Genomic DNA, 13059 nt, shown 5'->3' with positions numbered 1-13059 from the left:
TCAAAAATACAAAGGCGGCTCTCAAGCGGCGATGCGAGCGTGCGAAGTGCGCCATCAAAGCGCCACATCGCCCACGCAACGCGCGCGTGTACGGGTTAGGGTGCTCCGCACCCTTCACGAGTACACTAGTGAGTGCTTCCATGAAACAATAATGATGGAGAGATCCTACTTAAATACCCCTTTAAGTTCCATCTCTCATCCGATGTAGGACAAGGTGCCACTTTCCCACTTATTTCAGCATTCAAGTTTCAAACAGCAAACTTTGAGCATCGATATCTCATTCATCTTAGCTCCGTTTTGGACGTGATTTAGTTGGTTGCGAAGCCCTTCCAATATAGAACACAAACCCACAAATAAATATATACAACCCGCTCATTTTATTATATTTATTTCTAGTCCAAAATAGGAAAAAATCATTTTCCTATATTTGTGAAAATGCTATTTTCATAAAATTTCCAACACTAAGTAATGAAACTGTCCAGTCTGAGATAAAATATAAATTAGCAAGTCTTTTGTGTATCATGACTTGTACTTCATGCTTGGGGACTTTTTCAAAAAAAAAAAAAAAAACTTGATTTTTCACTTTCAACCTTAAAGTTTTTTCTTTTACATTTTAACCCATTTGAAATTTTTACTTTTAATAGTATATAAATTTATAGTTATCAACATACATTGTCACATGATAGAATTTATGCAAGAGGTACAACTCTTATTGCATCAAATTTATAGTTATATAATTTATGCAAGAGGTACAACTCTCATTGCATGAAATTTGTAGTTATATAATTTATGCAAGAGGTAAGAACAAATGTTGAATATATTTCAAATCAATACATAAATGTTTTGTATGCTGATGAAATAACATATCGATAGCATGATGCATAAGTCAATATGTCTCACACCACATGGTGGGTGGGCATTGGATAGATATATGAAATTCATGTAACACAAGCGTAATCCATCATCAAATGGAGTATAAGCCAATGCACGATTCCCGACCTTGATACTCTAGCTAACAAAATTCAGCTAAGAAACACATAATATTTGGTGTAGGCTAACGATTACCAAAACATCCAACCCATCAACATACATAAAGATGTTATGTACAGGGGTGGTTCTTAGAAGGCCCGTGCCAGGGCCACGGCCCTGGCAAGTTTTTCGATCGTAGTGCTAATTTTCTGCATTTCGATCGAAATTTTTTATATATACTATGTTCGGTCCGGGCATTTTTTAGTGCCCGTGTCTTTTGGCCCTGAGACGCTCAACGGGCAAGATCAGCCACTGGTTATATAACATTGATCTGATAATGAATAACCAATAAAAAATATACTAAAAAGATGTTGGGTAATACATTTCACTATAAATCTACCGTTACAGTTTTCTTTACGTTAAAGAAATCCAAAATTATGTTTTACCATAAATTAATGACTATAGTAAAAAAAGTTAATATGCCACATCACATGTTGCAAAAGTAATTTTAGGTGTGAAAATAGCTTAACCCCTATATCAAAACACACATTCAAACACGTTGAATGAATAAATTGTTAAAATCGTCCATGAGGTTTGGATATGTCATTTTCATTCCAAACAACTTTTTTATATAATATAGTCCTTTATTTTTGGGACTTTTTGTCATTTTAATCAAAACATCTAATTTTTTTATTTTTTTCTTTCAAACATTTGGATGAAAATGATAAAATATCTCAAATCTTAGGGATGATTTTGGCAAAAAAATCAGACGTTTGGATGAATATGATAAAAAATCTCAAAAATGAATGATTATGTACAAAAAAAAGTTATTTTGAATGAAAATAACAAAATACTCAAACCTTTGGGACCGATTTTGGCAATTTACTCAAGTTGAATAGATCTATGAAAACCTCAGGGACTCTTAACGAACATTACGAAGAAACAAAGGATGTAATATAAAACTCATTGAAAACTTCAAACGACTCGGATCTCCATTCAAAATCTTGTAATGCGTTCTTTTACTTAAAACTCACACGTGTCATTCCACACGTGCCACCGAAAATATCACAAATTTTCAGCTCACTGAAAAATATCATATATCATCATCATCATCGTCTTCACTTTCGACCACCACACAATCACACATCACATAACAGACTTCCATTACTTATCTCTTTCTCTCTCACACACAAACACACACTGTACGCATATTCCATCAGCTACTTTTCTCAAATTGTTTTTGGAACTTTCTATCAAAATATCTGCTACATTTTGGCTATTAATACATTTATAATTTGTCACTAAATCCTCAGGTTTTGAAGCTGCATTGCAATTGCTAAGAGAGTTTTGTCTTTTCTCTTGTGAATTGGAGAGATTGGTTGATTGATTGATTTCACCGTGTAAGTGTTGTTTCTCTCACTGATTTTGAGATATTTGTTACTTTGATTCTGTTAGTTATTTGTGATTCTGTTCATTGATTAGTGGATAATTAGGTTTTTGGTTTGGTTTTGCTTAAGTTAGGGTTTGTTTTGTTTATTGATCAAACAGTCTGTACGCATCATTGGTTAACGATCTCCTTTCAAATGATTGCTTATTGTATGTTTAAAACCTCCTCTCAACGTGCGTCTATCAATTTAGGCCAAGTGAATGGAATTTTATTTATTTATTTATTTATTTTTTTGGGGAGTGTGTGTGTGTGTGTGGGGGGGGGGGGGTGGGTGGTTGGTCGTGATTTTGACTTGAGGTATGCATCTTTTACTTTATGTATGTGTACTTACAATCATATCAGATCAATTCAGTAGGTGCGCGATCAAGCAGGGCGTCTCTAAGAATTCACGTACCTGTTGGAGTTCGAAAAAATGTGCCCTTATGCCTTAATGATAAACATAGAAATTGATTTGTAAATGGGCCTATATTGGAATTGGTATGGGTATACTATTTACAAAAAGATATTTAACATATATATATATATATATCGGATTTTTTAAAAAAACATACGTGCCCCTCGAAATCACGGGCCCTGTGCGGTGGTCCTCCCCGCACACCATAAAAGCCGCCCATGCGATCAAGTTTCAATCGATACTCAAACGAACCTAAAATTATGGCTAACTCCCATCAAGAAAACTACTCAAAAACTTGATTACAAATCCCTACCAATAAACATGGTATATATAGCTAACCTAAAGCGTTAGACCATGACTAGGATACCTATTAATTAGTTACATAATATGTATCTAACAGTCTTAACACAAATCCTAACATAACACGTACAGGATACTAGACAATGTTGTTTAACTTATCAAGTCCTAAACTCAACTTGATTCTTCATCTCTAGCCACCTTCATGCATGTGCATCACGAGTATGACCAAATAATTCCCAACATGCAATTACTGTTATTGATTTTAGTTGATTCGAGAATGGGCACTTTCATATTTTCCTTGGCTGTACTCCAGAAATCTCGGTTTCACGGAAATGGATCGTGGTTTGCGTGACATATGTAGTTATGTACCAAGTTTTTATATAATCATGGTTTTAAATTTATCTTTGCAGTATATAAAGTAGAGTAGCCTCTGGTAATTCCAGGGATGGAGACTACCACAAAAGTCAACGGTGTTGCTAAACCTAAGACCTCTGAAAAGATTCCTGTTGCTGCTCATCCGCTAGCAGAAGATCCAACAGATATTGCTTCCAATATCAAGTATCATGCTCAATACAGTCCACATTTTTCTCCTGTCAAGTTTGAGCCCGAGCAAGCGTATTATGCAGCAGCAGAAAGTGTTCGTGACCGCCTGATACAAGTAAAGTTACTTACGCTTTAACTTTTGTAATAAAATATTTAGTGTATTGTAAATTACATACCTTTTGATATATGTTTGTTCGTTTTGCTTTTTCTGTTCAAGAACGCTTGTTTGTGTTCGTGAACGGTCGTTTGTGTTCGTTTGTTTCATGAACGTTTGTTTGTGTTTGTTATCTAAAATTAATGAACAAATACGAACACGTTCATTTCCTTGATGGACAAACACGAACATAAAATCTTGTTCAGTAAGTGTTCATGAACAGTTTGCGAATACGTTTACTTTTTTAACGAACGGACACCAACAAGACCTTGTTCATGTTTGTTCGGTTCGTTTGCAGCCCTGCTAATGACATCTTTTCCCTTCAATATTTTGATTGTACATTAAGTAAGGAAGCACAAAGTTCCTATGTTGTCAAAGACGCAAGGCGCAGGCGAGGCGCATCGGCCTCGCCCGGAGCCTAGGTGCAAGGCGCAAAAAAAGCGTGGGCTTTTTTAAGAAAAGCGCACATAGAGAAAAAAAATATAAAAAATATGTTATGCTTTGAAAATAAATAAGATTCCACATATATAATTAAAAAAACTATTATACATGAGTTTCTGAGCTGGAATTTGGTTGAACGCAAGCGTGCACAGATAAACGCTGAATCATCAGAACCTTAACTAACTCGGCTCTTGGTGTGGCATGATTTAGATTTTTTGTACTAATTTGTCAATCTTCTTTGCTTCTGCAGCAATGGAATGAGACCTATTTGCACTATCACAAAGTCGACCCAAAACAAACATACTACCTATCTATGGAGTTTCTCCAAGGACGGGCATTGACTAACGCCATTGGGAACCTGGATATTCAAGATGCATATGCCAGTGCTTTGAATAAGCTGGGTCATGAACTTGAAGAAATCACTGAGCAGGTGATTCTTTAGAAATATATTAACTCAAATAATATGTTCTTACGTGTTCTACATATCCACGCTTAATCTGTAAACTCAACGCCTCCAATTGTTTTCCATGATGATGCACCATAAACCTTGTAATACCAATAGCTTCACCTTTATCCAGCCGTCATAGTATCATATGACACATGAATTAAGTGAAATATTTGTAGTTTGTAGATTACTTTTAATTTTTCTTTTTTCCGTTTATAAAAACTGCAGGAGAAAGATATGGCACTTGGCAATGGTGGTTTGGGGAGGCTTGCATCTTGCTTTTTGGACTCAATGGCAACATTAAATTTGCCAGCATGGGGGTACGGGCTAAGGTACAGGTATGGACTCTTCAAGCAGAGGATCTCTAAAGCTGGCCAAGAAGAGATGGCAGAAGACTGGCTTGAGGTCTGAACTCCACGGTCCACCTCAGCACCTCAATACTTTTATTTAATCATTTGGTTATAATTAGTTCTTTTCTACTCTATGATATAAAAACAGAAATTTAGCCCTTGGGAAGTTGTCAGACACGATGTCGTGTTTCCGGTCAGATTCTTTGGCCATGTCGAAGTCCTCCCCACAGGATCGTAAGCACAGACTTCAAATTTTCTGTTCAACTTAGCTATTCTATTACAAAATTTTAATTTTTTTTATTCTTAATTAATTACAGTCGAAAATGGGTTGGCGGAGAGGTTCTACAAGCTCTAGCGTATGACATTCCAATTCCGGGATACAAAACTAAGAATACCAATAGTCTTCGCCTTTGGGAGGCCAAAGCTAGTGCTCAAGACTTCAACCTGTTCCAATTTAACGATGGACAGTATCAGTCTGCTGCTGAACTGCATGCTAGAGCTTCACAGGTGCAACAAAACTTATCATCTTTACGATAATATATTCCTTATTCGAGTAAAATTCGATATCTTGAATATAGATTATTATCTGCAGATTTGTGCTGTACTCTATCCTGGAGATGCTACGGAGGAAGGAAAACTTCTTCGACTGAAACAACAGTTTTTCCTATGCAGTGCCTCACTACAGGTTTATTTTGCCAATCTTTTCATCTTGTTATTGTATACCAATACGTTTAATGTGTATTGAAAGATAGTAAATTTGTAACCTTTATGTTTTTTAGGATATTATCGCCAGATTTAAGGAAAGAAAAGACGGAACGGGTGTGCGTGCGTGGTCAGAGTTTCCAACGAAAGTGGCAGTGCAACTGAATGACACACATCCCACTCTTGCAATACCGGAATTGATGAGATTGTTGATGGATGAAGAAGGATTAGGATGGGATGATGCTTGGGATGTTACTTCAAAGTATTTAAATCCGTTCACGCCCGTTAATTTTTATAGATTGTTACAACATTAATATTACTATATGGTCATAATAACCAGTTGTTTGTTTGTTTATCTTTGACAACTGACCAGGACAATTGCTTACACGAACCACACTGTTCTGCCCGAGGCATTGGAGAAATGGTCACAAGTAGTGATGTCGAAGCTTCTTCCTCGCCACATGGAAATCATAGAAGAAATTGATAAACGAGTATTTAACTTTTTTATTATCTTATTATTGATTATATAACCAACGTACTTAATTGGTGATTAGTTATAAAATTGTACTGTATGCAGTTCATTGCAATGATAAAATCAACACGTCCCGACCTTGAGAGTAAGATTAATGATATCCGCATTCTGGATCACAACCCGAATAAACCCGTTGTACGCATGGCAAACTTGTGTGTCGTCTCTGGGCATACGGTAAGAAAAACTTAACTTTTATAGTAGAGTAAAATGCCATTTTCATCCCTAAGCTTTGGCCAGTTTTGCGACTTTTGTCCAAAGGTTTGTTTTTCTGCATCTGAATCCAAAAGGTTTGAAATCTTGCCGTTTTCATCCGGCTCGCTAACTCCATCCATTTTTCTCTGTTGAGTCGGGTATTTTTGTTTTTTTTTTTGGTTAACTTGAAGGGCAATTCAGTCTTTTGAATACTTGTACATTATGCTAAATGCTTGTACATAAAGTGAAAAAGACCGAGCTGCCCTTTAAGTTAACAAATAAGACGGAAATACCCCTGACTTAACAGAGAAAAATGGATGGAGTTGACGAGCCGGATGAAAATGGCAAGATTTCAAACCTTTTGGATCTAAATGCGGAAAACAAACCTTTGTACGGAAGTCGCAAAACAGGCCAAACCTCAGGGACAAAAATGGCATTTTACTCTTTATAGTACTTTTTGTTTTCTTGAGAAAACTGGCTCACCTCCCTTTGTTAATCTCATGATATGTTCTCCCTTTATTCAGGTTAATGGTGTAGCACAGTTGCACAGTGATATCTTAAAAGCCGAGCTGTTCGCCGATTATGTTTCCATATGGCCAACTAAGTTCCAAAACAAGACCAATGGCATAACACCTAGAAGGTGGCTCAAATTCTGCAGCCCTGAACTTAGTTTAATTATAACAAAGTGGCTGAAAACCGACAAATGGGTGACTAACCTAGACCTACTTGTGGGTCTGCGGGAGGTATGTTTCTTCATTCATTTCTATACTGACTGTTGTTAAATATATATATTTTGCTTAAAACAATATGATTAATGAGTATTTTTTTTCCAACAGTTTGCTGACAATCCAGAACTTCAAGCTGAATGGGACTCGGCTAAGATGGCCAACAAGCAGAGATTGGTGCAGTACATATCGCGTGTAACAGGCGAAAGCATTGACCCAAATAGCCTTTTTGATATTCAAGTGAAACGAATCCACGAGTATAAAAGACAGCTGTTAAATATTTTGGGTGCGGTTTATCGGTACAAAAAATTGAAGGTGAGTTTATCGCACTTCTACCAAGTACCAAACACGTAGAAAATCATAGGAAAAGATTGTAAAAATGCGATAAACCCAGTGGACTAAAATGGCAACGGTGAAACCTTTTTGGACCCACAGGAGAAAAATGAAACCTTTGGACTAAACTAGCAAAATGGCTCAAACCATAGGGCCTAAAATGGCATTTAACTCATCTCTATAAGCCTTATGTTCAAATTTTCAAGAGTTAATACATTTGAAACAGGAAATGAGCCCTGAAGAGAGGAAAACCACGACCCCAAGGACCATCATGATCGGAGGAAAAGCGTTTGCAACATACACAAATGCCAAAAGAATAGTGAAGCTTGTGAGTGATGTTGGTGCTGTTGTTAACACTGATCCTGAAGTCAATGATTACCTGAAGGTGGTATTAAATAGTTCATTATTCTCTTAAGGTTATTAAATAGTTAAAAATGTGGGCTTATCTTGGCTATTTTACGATTGTTTTTTCAGGTGGTTTTTGTGCCTAATTATAATGTATCTGTAGCTGAGGTTCTTATACCAGGAAGTGAGCTGTCACAGCATATTAGCACAGCTGGCATGGAAGCTAGTGGTACAAGTAACATGAAATTTGCACTTAATGGGTGCTTAATTATAGGAACATTAGATGGTGCTAATGTTGAAATCAGAGAAGAAGTTGGAGAAGACAACTTTTTCCTCTTTGGAGCAACGGCAGATCAAGTCCCCCAGCTCAGGAAAGACCGAGAGAATGGACTGGTCAGACCGCTTTGACTTTCTAAATTATGAACTAGTATGGTAGGGGTATAAACGAGCTGAGCCAAGCAAAAGCACACCTAAACTTGAGCTCGGCTCGTTTATTTAATTATTAATTACCTTTTGTATTTATTTAATTATTTTTACACACCTAATATATATATATATATATATATATATATATAGGGTAAGGTTCATGCGAGAACCACCTTTATTGCGAGAACCGCGAGAACCAATGTGAACACAAGCTAAAATAGCTAAAAAAACCTAAAAAAACCCTAAAAAAACCTAAAAAAACCCTAAAAAAACCTAACCCCCACCCCCCACCCCCCCCCCCCAAAAAAAAACCTAACCCCCCCCTAAGCTAAATGCTAAAAACTAAAACCCTCAAAAAACCTAAAAAAAACCTAACCCCCACCCCCCCACCCCCCAAAAACCTAAACCCCCCACCCCCCCCCCCCCAAGCTAAAATGCTAAAAACTAAACCCCCAAAAAACCAAAAAAATCTAAAAAAATCTAAATTTTTTTTTTTTATTTTTTTACTATTTTTTATGTTCAAATCGCTACTTTTTGTAGCCAAAAAAAAAAAAAAAATTTTTTTAAAAAAAATTTTTTTTTTTTTTTTGGATACTAAAAGTAGCGATTTTTATATAAAAAATAGTAAAAAAATAAAAAAAAATTTTTTGGGTGTTTTTTAGATTTTTTTAGCTATTACTGTTTGTGTTCACACTGGTTCTCGCGGTTCTCGCAATAAAGGGTGGTTCCTAACGGATCTTTGTCCTATATATATATATATATATATATATATGTGTGTGTGTGTGTGTGTGTGTGTGTGTGTAGAGAGAGAGAGAGAGTAAAGTACACGGATGGTCCAGTTGTTTACCAAAATTTTGGATTTGGTCCATAGCTTTTCGAAAGTACGCAGATAGTCCCTTTGGTTTGCACTTTGTAACGCATTTAGTCCCCAACCAACAAATCTAAAGGTTTTAGCATGTCCGAGTTACTAAGTTAGGGACTAAATGCGTTACAAATTGTAAACCACAGGGACCATCCATGTATTTTTGGAAAAAAGTAAGGGACTAATTGTGTTACAAAGAGCAAACCACAGGGATCATCTATGTACTTTTAGAAAGCTAGGGACCAAATCCAAATTTAAGTAAACCACATTGACCATGCATGTACTTTACTCATATATATATAGGGTGCAGATCATTTAGGAACCACCATTTATGGCGAGAACCAGTGTGAACAGAACCCAAACAAATTAAAAAAGCTTAAGGTTTTTTTTTAGTTTTTGGGTGGTGGTGGTGGGGTGAGGGGTTCATTGTTTGTTTTGGGTTTATTTTGGTTGTGTTCACAAGTGGTTTTCACGATAAGTGGTGGTTCCCGCATTAACCCTACCCTATATATATATAGAGAGAGAGAGAGATGGGGTTTTTTAGTATAGTTATATATAACAATAATATTTATTATGTAATTAAAATATTATACAAGTAAAGCAATATTTATATAAAAAAACAGACTCGTTTAGGCTCGTGAGCCTAACCAAGCTCAAGCTTGTTTATTAAATGAGCCTTGAGTTGGACTCGAGCTCATTTAAGCTTGGCTCGATCAAGCATTTAGCGAGTCAGTATCGAGTAGCTCACGCCTCATGCACAACTGTTTACACCCTAGTCCTGCAATGGTAAATAACTAAATATTTTTTCTTAATATGCAGTTCAAACCGGATCCTAGATATGAAGAAGCTAAGCAATTCATTAGATCAAAGGCATTTGGAAGCTATGATTATGAACCGCTTCTCGATTCTTTGGAAGGGAACTCTGGGTACGGCCGTGGTGACTACTTTCTTGTTGGTCAAGACTTCCCAACCTACATAGACACACAAGCTAAGGTGGATGAAGCATACAAGTAAGAATTTTCATACCTTAAGAAAGCTTTTTTTTTTTTTTTTTTTTTTTCTAATTTTTTGTTATTAACAGTAATTTTGATCATGTGGGTTGACCTTGATATTCTGACATTGCTTGTTACAGGGACCGGAAGAGATGGATAAAGATGTCCATTTTAAGCACTGCAGGAAGCGGGAAGTTTAGCAGTGACCGAACAATCTCTCAGTATGCAAAGGAGATCTGGAACATAGAGGAGTGCCCTGTGCCATGATTGCGCGCATATCTCCAATGGGAAGGTTGGATATGATAATAAGTTTGATGTTTATATTATTTGTGTTTATTGTCCTTGCAATATTTTTCGGCATTATGTAAAAATCATGCACTTGTTATAACTTATTATACACGTAATTTGTTATTTACACTTGATATATCTTTTAGTTTTGTGTAATTTTGCTTGAGTAATCATAACTGTTGGATGTTTATTGAATTGAACGTGAAATTCTTCAGAGTATTTGCAGGAATCGTATGATATTGTTCATGTAATTATGAATTGATGATCTGAAAGTAATGATACAGAATGTATATATACATGTACAGGAAACCGATAACTACCCTAAATAATACATAACTTATAATAAGCGAATAATTATTAAATATGTAACGCTATATCTAGCTTACTTATATATATTTATATATATCTAACACCCTCCCTTAAGCTAGATCATCTCAGTGACATCCGTAGAAGCTCCTTTAGACGTATGAAGTCCTTTGGTTGTAAAGCTTTGGTCATGATATCTGCTAATTGATCTTTTGTTGCACAGAAGATAACCGTTACTTCTTGTTTCTTGATCAGTTCTCTAATAAAATGATATTTAACCCGAATATGTTTACTTTTCCCATGATATACAGGATCTCTAGCCAAGCATATAGTTGATTTATTGTCACAGTATATAGGAGTAGGAATGGAATAGTCATTTGATTCTTGTAGATCATGTAAAATTCCTTTGATCCATATCGCTTGACAACCGGCTAGAGACAGTGCCATATATTCAGCTTCAGTTGAAGATAAGGCTACCACCTTCTGCTTCTTTGACTGCCATGATACAGGGCCTGATCCTAAGTGAAAAATATATCCTGAGGTACTCCTGCTATCATCCATATCTCCTGCATAATCACTATCAGAAAAACCCACAAGGTTCTTCTTTCCTCCTTTGGAATATGTAATTCCTTGATCTTGTGTTCCTTTAATATATTTTAGTATACGCTTTGCTGCCTCCCAGTGACTTTTCTTTGGACATTCCATAAATCTACTAACTTTGCTTACAGCAAACATGATGTCTGGTCTTGTATTGGTTAAATACATTAGACTTCCTACGAGACTTCGATATATACTCTCATCTACTAAATCTTCCGGATCATCTTTGGACAACTTTAATCCGTATTCCATAGGTGTAGAAACAGTATTGCATTGTGTCATTCGAAACTTCTCTAATAGATTTCGCATATATTTTCTTTGAGAGAGTATAATATTTCCATTGTCATAAAGAACTTCCATACCGAGAAAATAATGTAACCTCCCCATGTCAGTCATTTCAAACTCTTTATTCATTGATATCTTAAACTCATCAATCAATTGCATTGAATTGCTTGCAATTATTAGGTCATCTACATACAAGCATATTACTAACTTTCCTTCTTTCGAATCTTTGATGTATAGTGTATGCTCATATGCACATTTCTTAAATTCATGTTGTGTGAAATATGAATCAATACGACTATACCATGCCCTTGGTGCTTGTTTTAGTCCATAGAGAGCTCGTTTAAGATGACATACCTTTTGTTCTTCCCCTTTTTTTAATGTATCCTTGAGGTTGCTCTATAAACACTTGTTCCTTCAACTTTCCATTTAAGAAGGCTGTTTTGACATCCATTTGATGAAGATGCCATCCGTGTTGTGCTGCTAGTGCTAATACCAAACGAACCGTTTCGAATCTTATTACTGGTGCAAACACTTCCTGATAGTCTATTCCAAACTTTTGCCTATATCCTTTAACCACCAGCCTGGCTTTGTACTTGTCTACATTTCCCTTCTCATCATACTTAGTTTTATATATCCACTTTACACCAATAGGTTTTTGATGTTTTGGTGGATCTACTAATACCCATGTTTGGTTCTTTATAATGGATTCCATTTCTTTATCCATTGCCTCTAACCACTTCGAATCCTTACTTGCTTCTTCATATGTTGTCGGATCTGTGCTTGTATAAAGGACGAAATTTACCACTTGACTTTCATTGTATTTTTGTAGTACTTCTGCATCAGTTAGTTCTCTAGTATCCCGATATATACGTTTTATGCTTTTAGTCCGAATTGTTTCATTTTCAGAATCTGTAGATGATGAATCCTCACGTTGCTGTTGGTCTTGAACATCATTCTGCTGTGAGATCTGATCACGTTGCTGTTGGTCTTGAACATCATTCTGCTGTGAGATCTGATCCATATCAGAGATATCATCATGATGCGGAGAGTGTTCGTTAGTTTCCTGAGTTTGTTCATCCTCTACTGTGTCTGCATTTGAATTGTTTACATTTTGACACTTGTCCTTGGCCATCACATCGTTCTGTGTACTTCCTTCATCGTACACTATCATAGGTACGTTTGATGTGTCACTGTTAAACACCCATCTTTTATTCTCATCGAATATCACATCACGACTGATGATGATTTTATTGGTTTGAGGATTATACAGCTTATAACCTTTACTGACTTCACTATAACCAACAAAAATAGTCTTTTCCGTCTTGTTAGATAATTTATCTCTATGTTGTTTCGGTATGTGAACATAAGCTAGGCACCCAAATATTCTCATATGTTCTATACTTGGTTTCTGTCCATTCCATGCTTCATACG

The 13059-nt window shown here is 36.0% G+C and overlaps 1 protein-coding gene across 4 annotated transcripts; it reads left to right on the top strand.

The window, feature by feature from the left end:
• The first annotated feature begins 2038 nt into the window (after window positions 1-2038).
• LOC110940085 (alpha-glucan phosphorylase, H isozyme) lies at window positions 2039-10585 on the top strand. 4 transcript variants are annotated; one of them, XM_022181647.2, is made up of 17 exons: window positions 2039-2171; window positions 2283-2369; window positions 3554-3768; window positions 4499-4678; window positions 4922-5098; window positions 5192-5277; window positions 5361-5550; window positions 5636-5728; window positions 5823-6007; window positions 6119-6236; window positions 6323-6451; window positions 6994-7212; window positions 7306-7509; window positions 7754-7912; window positions 8002-8265; window positions 9980-10170; window positions 10293-10585. In XM_022181647.2, the coding sequence occupies exons 3-17, from the start codon at window positions 3556-3558 to the stop codon at window positions 10417-10419; spliced, it is 2535 nt and encodes an 844-aa protein (XP_022037339.1). In that variant the 5' UTR covers window positions 2039-2171; window positions 2283-2369; window positions 3554-3555; the 3' UTR covers window positions 10420-10585. The 4 variants fall into 4 exon arrangements, with proteins under 4 accessions (XP_022037339.1, XP_022037338.1, XP_035846572.1 ...); XM_022181646.2 differs by having other exon boundaries at window positions 2040-2171; window positions 3521-3768; XM_035990679.1 differs by having other exon boundaries at window positions 2140-2367; window positions 3521-3768.
• The last annotated feature ends 2474 nt before the right edge of the window (window positions 10586-13059 follow it).

Source organism: Helianthus annuus, chromosome 5 (assembly GCF_002127325.2).
Source record: "Helianthus annuus cultivar XRQ/B chromosome 5, HanXRQr2.0-SUNRISE, whole genome shotgun sequence".
Taxonomy (NCBI): domain Eukaryota; kingdom Viridiplantae; phylum Streptophyta; class Magnoliopsida; order Asterales; family Asteraceae; genus Helianthus; species Helianthus annuus.
This window is presented reverse-complemented; position numbering and strand designations above follow the sequence as displayed.

Coding starts and splice junctions, on each gene's coding strand:
- LOC110940085 (XM_022181647.2), top strand. CDS start 3,556: ATGGAGACTACCACAAAAGTCAACGGTGTTGCTAAACCTAAGACCTCT. Junction 5,551..5,635: donor TGCATGCTAGAGCTTCACAG/GTGCAACAAAAC, acceptor TATTATCTGCAG/ATTTGTGCTGTACTCTATCC. Junction 7,510..7,753: donor ATCGGTACAAAAAATTGAAG/GTGAGTTTATCG, acceptor CATTTGAAACAG/GAAATGAGCCCTGAAGAGAG.